We start from the raw sequence: 8,091 nt of genomic DNA, 5'->3' as shown, positions 1-8,091 counted from the left end.
CGCTGCCTTCCCAGTTCACACCCCACGCTGCCTTCCCAGTTCACACCCCATGCTGCCTTCCCAGTTCACACAGTGAGATCTCAGAGCTGAACAGCCATGCTGTCTTCACAGCTTACACAGTGTGCTTCCTGGTGCTAGAGAATTTCCCCGAATGAGCTGAGGCCGAGGGAAGTGACCTGTTCATACCAGACACCCAACACTTGGTGAAGCTGCTGTCCTCACCAGGATGGCCGTGTGTCCAATACAGCAGTCCACTTCTCTGACTTAAACTTCTTGTTGGTGACTTTTGAGTGCATGAGAAGGTTCATGTCTGTTACCTGCTTTGTAGCATCTTTTATCGTCTCTCCTCCCTCTTGGGCCACACATTGTTGACTGCTGCTTGCTGTAAAATGTCACTGTTTTAAACTTTGTGTTTACCAAATTTTCTAAACAAGTTTATGTATTCTTTGTTTATTAAGTCCCCCTTCACCAAATGAAACCTGCCCCACATGGAAACATCCCTCCTATGCAGACTAAGGTGTTTTTTCTTTTTCTTGTATTCTTGTGCTGTGTCCTTCTGCAGTTTTCCTTGTATTTGAATTATTATTTGCAGTTTTGAGTATTGCACATATCTGTTTGGGAAGGTATGCACATACTGTGGTGTACATGTAATCACTTGTCCAATTCTTTTTTTCTTTTTCCACCATGTGGGACTTAGAGATTGACCTCAGGTCATCAGACTTGATGGCAAATGTTCTTATCATCTATACCATCTTGCTGGCTTTGAATCATCCTTCTTGAGCATAAGCTAGTTCACTGATACACAGTAAACAACTATCTAGTACCTAATTTAAGATATTCAGCATAGTCTTCTGAGCCACTGGTCTGGCAGTGCTGTTTTACATATTAATAATCCAGAAGACAATTAAGTATATTTTTGTAAAGGGAGACTGTGCTTTCGTTTTCTGGGCACCCTGATCTGAATAATCACACAAAAACAATATTAATTAAAACACTGTTTGACCAATGGCTCAGGATTCCTAGCTAGCTCTTACATCTTAATTTAACCCAAGTCTATATTAATCTGTGTATCTCCATGAAGCTGTGGCTTATTGGTAAGGTTCTGGTTTCCTTCTCCTTTGGAAGCTCTCTGATTCTGCCACTGTTGAAATAGGAGGAGCAGGGCTGCCTTCCCAGCACCCCGCTGCCCGCACGGCTAGCTTATGCCCCGAAATAATTACACGGACACTGTATTCTTTTAATCACTGCTTGTCCCATTTCTATCTAGCGTCTTCTAGGCTAACTCTCGCACCTGGACTAGCCCATTTCTTATAATCTGTGTAGCACAGCTGGGTGCGCTTACCGGGAAGCTTCTAGCCTACGTCCATCCTGGGTCGGAGCTTCATCGCGTGTGCCTCAGAGAGCAGAGCTCTCGCCTCTGCCCGCAGGAGTGGAGCATCATGTCTCTCTGAGGCGTCTGCCCCCGAGAGGAGAGCTGTTGAGTCTCTGAGCTCACTTCCTCTTCCTCCCAGCGTCTGCTCCTCCCACCTATGTTCTAACCTATCAGGTCAAGCAGCTTCTTTATTTAACCAACCAATGACCTTCCTCCATCATGCCACTTTTCCCCTCTGTCTCTGCTTGGATTCCCTACCTTTCTATTTTCTGCCCTGCCATAGGTCAAAGCAGCTTATTTATTAACCAATAGTAATAAATCATATTCATGGTATACAGAGGGGAATTCCATATTGTCTCCCCTTTTCTGCTAAATAAAAAAAAGGTTTTTACTTTACCATAGTAAAGTTACATATACAGAACAGTTCCATGCTATTGTATGTAAGAAGGTTACTCTGATCACTCTCTGTGGAGCAGATATTTAGCATGAGCAGCAGAAAGTTCTATAGGAAAACTGTGTGTCTGACAGAATATTTGTGTACAAATAGAACTTTAATATATGTGAGATATGTAACACATTCTAGATAGAAGTTTCAAGAAAAGTGGTTTATATGAAAATAGATTATGTATGAAAATTGTGAGATAATCATGTGTGTATCTACATCTTTATATTTTCTGTGTACATATGTACAATCAGGACACACATACACAAACACATACACATTTACACACATACATAGGTACATGTATAAACACACATATATACATAGGTACATACATAAACACATATACATACAAACATGCATTCACAGGTATATACCAACACACACGTATATTTTTTTCTTGGGGCAGGGTCTCTAGGCTGACTTCAGACTCTCAGTCTTCCTGCCTTATTTAGCCTTATGAGTGCTGGAATTACTATAGATATGTGTACTTATTTTCCTTTCTTATTGGTGTTACAAAATAACTAAAGAAGATAATGTAAAAGAGAAAGGAATAGGCATCTAATATCCAATTTCAGATATCTAGAGTCATGTAGTGACCCATTACCACACTGGCGCTCTGCATTGGGTATTATAAAAGAACAAGGCATGTTTACTTTGGCTCCTAATACAAGAGACAGTCCATCATGGTAGGGGCATAGAAGCTGTTCACATTGTATCCACAGTTAAGAAATAAAGACTAATACATGCTGCGCTCAGCAACTTTTCTACACTTCCAGAATCTAAACCAGGGAATGACACCCCCTCCAGTGGACGGATCACCACTTCCACATCAGTTAATGAAGAGAATCACTGCAGGTGTCTCGAGGCCTGGTACTTCTCCATTCTTTCAAGTTCACAATTAACAGTAATCATCATCATCCTCATCCACACACATGTGCACGCGTGTGCCTGCACACACAGTAAATGTAATGTGTATGTGTGGGGTGCAGACATGTATGTGAAGATATGCATGTCTGTGTGTGCCTTGGGGAGCACAGAGCACTTTGTGTATCCTTCTAGTCCTCTTTCCATGTTATTCCATTGAGACAGGTACTCTGCTGGAACCTGGAGCTACCCAGGAAACCCCAGCATTCTCCCGTCACTTCCTGAGTCACAGACACATACAGTCATGCCTAGTTTTAAGTGTGGGTCTTGGGAACTTGAACTCGGTTCTTCATGCTTTGTTAGCAGGTACTCTTACCCACTGAACCATCTTTCTAGTCCCCACCATATATAATTATAGGGGACTATACCTGATTCATATTCATTAGTGGAATTCATGAAAATTTTAATATTGTATTAGTTGTAAGATGCATGTTTTAAAATACAGAGAATATGGGCATTGGCATTCATGCAGGAAGAAAGCAATAAGTAGACCCTGAAAATAACAGGAGTTTCTGTAAGTTGACTTCAGCATTAACTTAATTTCCAGGTTTCAATATTTTCTTTATGCTATTATATATTGGCTAAGATGTATTAACAATTCCATTTAAAGTGAGCAGATATGACTGATCAATCAATCCATGGATCAATCAATCCATGTGGTTGATATTATTGACTATCAGTGAGCTCATGAACTGGCTGTCTCTGGTCAATCTTTGTCCAGTTAGGTAAATAAGGGGATGGTACTGATATAACCAAGTTAGTGTATTAGATACCATATATATCATGAAGAACTTGCAGAAATATGGTACCTGAAAAATACAAGACAATGCAGATAGGGAGGGGGCTACAGCATTAGGCATCCAGAACTACACATGAAGCTGTAATACAGACATGATTCTCAATAACTGACTTAGGTGAAAATCTTGGATTTATTTGCTCATCTGCTGGTGAAAGAATATAATCTAATGACACATTTAACTCAGACATATTATTTCACAAGCAGAAGTCCTTAAGGTTTCTGTTGTTGTTGTAGCCGTACAATTTTATTCTACTACGTTCCACCCCTGCTACATCATAAAATTAAATGATTTGTCTTCTCATTTTTTTAAAAATGTGCAGGCCGCTCCAGATTGCTCTGAAACAGCTTTAATTCACATAGCGGATATTTTGGCAAGAATTGCTTCTGTAGAAGAAGGACTTATGTTGCTTCTTTATGGAGAAAACATGAACTCTTCTGAAGAAGAAAGGTGTGTGGACATGTTAACCTGTGTTCGGGGTGGATAGGTTTCCCAAGCAGGTACTAGCAACACATTAAGCCATCTTTGATGTGATCTCTTAAAATATTTATCTATTGTCTTTACGTGTATATGTGTATGCCTGCACAAGTTTATGTGCACCATGTGCTTGCAGGCTTCCCTGGAGGGTAGAAGAGGGTGAGGGATGTCCTGAAGGTGGCATTACTACTTAATTCCAAAGATTACTGTATAATCTTAGCTCACAATAAGGGTAGCGGGTGTCATTCCAGATGGGAACCCACACCTTCTCACCTGCTCCCCAAGAGCCTCTGACAAACCCCAGACTTCTGAAACCACAGGTCGTTGGGTTCAGTCAAACAGATTCAGAGGAGAAGCCACACCCCCTTTCCTCCTCCGCTGTCACCCAGTCCTAGCTCCTCCTTTGCAGTGGTAAAGTCTTGTGGCATTTAGGCTTCTAGGCTTTCTCTGTACTTCTGATGGCACGATACTTGGGCAGACCCGTGAAACTGTAGATGTGTCTACTCTGGTTTATAAAATGGCATCATGTAGCTTACCTTAAATCTAGGTCCTTAAATACAACATGGGCATTTTCTTGGGTGAATACGGAATGTAACATCATTTTATTGTAGCATTATATTCTTACTTAGTTTATTTTAATTTATTCAGATTCCCCCTCCCCTTAACAGCAGGCTCTGCCTCAGATCTTACCTCCATAAATGACACTGTAATGAGCAGTCTTTAGCCTATTGCTAAGATGAATTATGTTAATTGTTTTTCAGAAGAATTGGGCTTTAAAATTATTTATTTATTTTGTATATGAAAGCTCTATTTGCATGTATGCCTACATGACAGAAGAGGGCATCAGATTCCATTACAGATGTCTGTGAACCACCATGTGGTTGCTGGGAATTGAACTCAGGATCTCTGGAAGAACAGCCAGTTCTATTAACCACTGATCCATCTCTCCAGCCCTGACATTAATTGTTTTCTAAGTGCCAAGCAGCCTACTCAGGGAGTAAGTTACACTTGATTATGAATATTCCTCTTCCCCATTTTGGCTTTGAGTTTCTCATGGTTATAGGTATCTTTGCCATGCTGACACATAATATCGACTGCTGAACTCGGAATATCTTTGTTTTTTGTTTTTTTTTTTTGATATTTACTACAAGCTTATTTCATGAATTAGAAATGATTTCTTCTGTTTCTGTCTTCTGAAAGGAATTGTGGAGAAATGTTTTAATTTCTGTAAATTTTTGATAGAATCCATTTGTGAGACAATGAGAACCTGGTGTTATCTAATTCTTTTAATTGCTTAATTTCTTTATTAGATATATAGACCTGTTCAGAGTTATTTCCTTTGGTGTGAAACTTAACAGGTTGTATCTTTCAGAGAAATGGTGAAGTTACTTATTTATGGTTTAGAGTTGCCAGTAATATGCTCTGGCTATCTGGTTATTGCTGGGCTACCAGTGGTGAAAATCTCTGCTCTTGTTCTGGTACTAATCATTTTAACTTCACTGTTGTTGTTGTTATTATTATTATTTTTGTGCTAATTTGAAACTTAACAATTTTGTGGCTTTTTCCAGAAAATCAATTCTTGATCTTGTTGATTGTGTTTGTATATTTGCATGTGTGTGGTGTGTGCGCACATACATGTATTCACAGGCGTACACATGCTATGTTATATGTGTAGGTATCAAAGGACAACATTGTATGCTTGAAGTAGAACATCTTATTCCTGTTGGAGTACAGTAAATTTGTTCAGTTCCATGGATAATGAAATTGTCATCCCATACTTTCTCATTTCCCTCCAGCTTTTCTTTATTTGTTGCTTTGGTTTCTTTTATTACTCCTTAGATGTTGGTAACCGTTACAAGGGCAGTTGTCACTTGTGGTCTTTATATTGTGTAGAAAATGCCATGACATTTTTCTGGGAAAGCCCTAATGAAGCCTCTTGCAGTTACCTGCCTGAAAAAACACAAGCCTCTCAGCAGAGACTGAGTGGAAGCTGGGCTGGATCATGAGCATCAGTGTGTCCTCTTGATTTGATCTTCCCTTTGTTTGCCATATTTACCTGGAGATATTAAGTATATAATGATTTTTTTAATTACGAAGATTTATCTTTTGTCATGAATTCTAAGACCTCCTTATCTATTACTTAATCCTTTGAATTTTTTTTTCATTTTTTAAAAAATAAGACCTTACTAATAACACAAGCCAGCCTTGAACTGTGATTCCTCCAAGTAGTCAGTTCTAACTCTATGTAAGTTCATTAAATTGCATGGACTTTGAGTTTGCTTAATTTTGATGTGTGATGTTTTATTAATTGGTTATTTTTTATAAAAAAGTTTATAAAATTAAAAAAATAAAGTTACTTGTTAGAAAAATTTTAAAAAATGAGTGCCATTATGCCTGGCATTAATAATTTAAAAACTAGTAAGTTTTTCTGTTTCTATATGAATATTAATAATATTTCTAGATGAAATCAGGGTTCTGCCAGTCACATGTGATGTGTATGTGAATTTATTTTCAAAGAAAGTTTTTTTCACATTGAAGCTGAACAAACAAGATGTTAATTACCAGAAGTGCCTTCCAAATCATCATTGTGTAAAGTTTGTATCAATTGTTTTCTTAGGGAAAATACTAGAATTTTTGCAAGTACAATTAACAAGAGTCTGGCTCATTAAACTTTGTTTTTCACAATGGAGCAGTGAGCAGCTAGCTAGCTGTAAAAAGGAATTAGGGGACCAGAAAATGACTTAGCAGGGAAACAAGCCACCTGCCAAGCCTGTTTAATTCCTGGGACTCACATGGCAGAACCAGAGAGCTAGTTCCTGCAGTTGTCCTCTGATCTCCAGGTTGTCCTGTGACTGTTCACACACAGACAAACACACACATGTACACACACACACACACATGTACACACACACACACACACACACACACACAGAGATACACAAGAATTTAGGAATATTTTTATGAAGTGCTTTGGCATTAGCTTTATGACGATGTATGTTTATAGAACCCTGCCTTTTTTATAACAGGACAGTTGGGTCATCCATCTCCTTATCGCTTAGGAGGGAATTATTAATGACAGCCTGAAAGTCAAGGAAAATAGTTCTAGGGAACAGAAGAGAAGAGAAGAGTGGAGACACGATCAATACATTGGTCATACTTAGATTTTACTTTACAATTAAGTAGCTGCATTAGGCTTCAAATGTTAAACAAATTCAAAAGAAACAACTCACAGTTTTTAAAACCTACAAAGCAAGCGCGTAAATAAACTTAACAGTCATATTAGTGACAAACTCATTTCATCTAGTAACCCCATTATCGTTGAACTTGTAGAGAGTGGTGTAATGGAAATAATCTTCAGTGCCAGTTGTACTGGTACGTTTAGAAGCTGTATTAGTGTTATTTTGAAATTGTTATGGATAATAAATGGATATGTAATGACATCAGGAACTATTTTTTTAGTGTTAAAAGCATAAAATTAAACAAGTAAAAGCTTGACTATTTAATTCATAATGGAAATGCATTTATGAACTTACTTTTTCTTCTAACATACTTCATCTTTTCAGATCACCACAATAGAACAGGCCTAGAAGGAATGGTATTATCGACAGTGAACAGTTACCTGCATTGTGGTATCTCTGTTTCCTGTTCTTTTTGCTAAGAAGAGACAGGAAGCCTTGAAGAAATGACTGTTTCTAGGTCAGGGATAAGAAGTGTACAGAATCACCCTTACATGATTTTGTTTCTAGAAGTCAAGGTAGTTACTTAAAACTAGCAGGATAAGACCAAAAGTACCGAGGGAGATACTTTTATTTACTGTCTTTAAGATGTGCAACTTGAGGCTCAAAAATAATGGGTGCAATAGGGTGAAATATATTAGCTCTATAAATATGGATTTTTAAAAATATTAAAAATATAAGAATAATAAAAATAAAGCAAAATGGGCTGAATAGTTTCTTAAAGAGTCTGCTAAGATGCCAAATGTATTTATTAGTTTGCAAATTGATAAAGGTTAGAATATTTTTCCAGCTTTACTTTACACACTGTATTTTAAAGAGTTATACAGAAAAAATTCTTTG

At 37.9% G+C, this 8,091-nt stretch overlaps 1 protein-coding gene across 1 annotated transcript in view; it reads left to right on the top strand.

Annotated features, from left to right (window-relative positions):
- Nucleotides 1–8,091, top strand: part of Tbc1d32 (TBC1 domain family member 32) — a 192,225-nt gene that overhangs the window by 54,569 nt on the left and 129,565 nt on the right. The window contains exon 15 of the mRNA XM_026787416.1: nt 3,861–3,988. Coding sequence (XP_026643217.1) covers nt 3,861–3,988 — 128 coding nt within the window. The remainder of the gene's footprint in view (nt 1–3,860; nt 3,989–8,091) is intronic.

The sequence above is a fragment of the Microtus ochrogaster genome, linkage group LG9, assembly GCF_000317375.1.
Source record: "Microtus ochrogaster isolate Prairie Vole_2 linkage group LG9, MicOch1.0, whole genome shotgun sequence".
Lineage (NCBI taxonomy): Eukaryota > Metazoa > Chordata > Mammalia > Rodentia > Cricetidae > Microtus > Microtus ochrogaster.
This window is presented reverse-complemented; position numbering and strand designations above follow the sequence as displayed.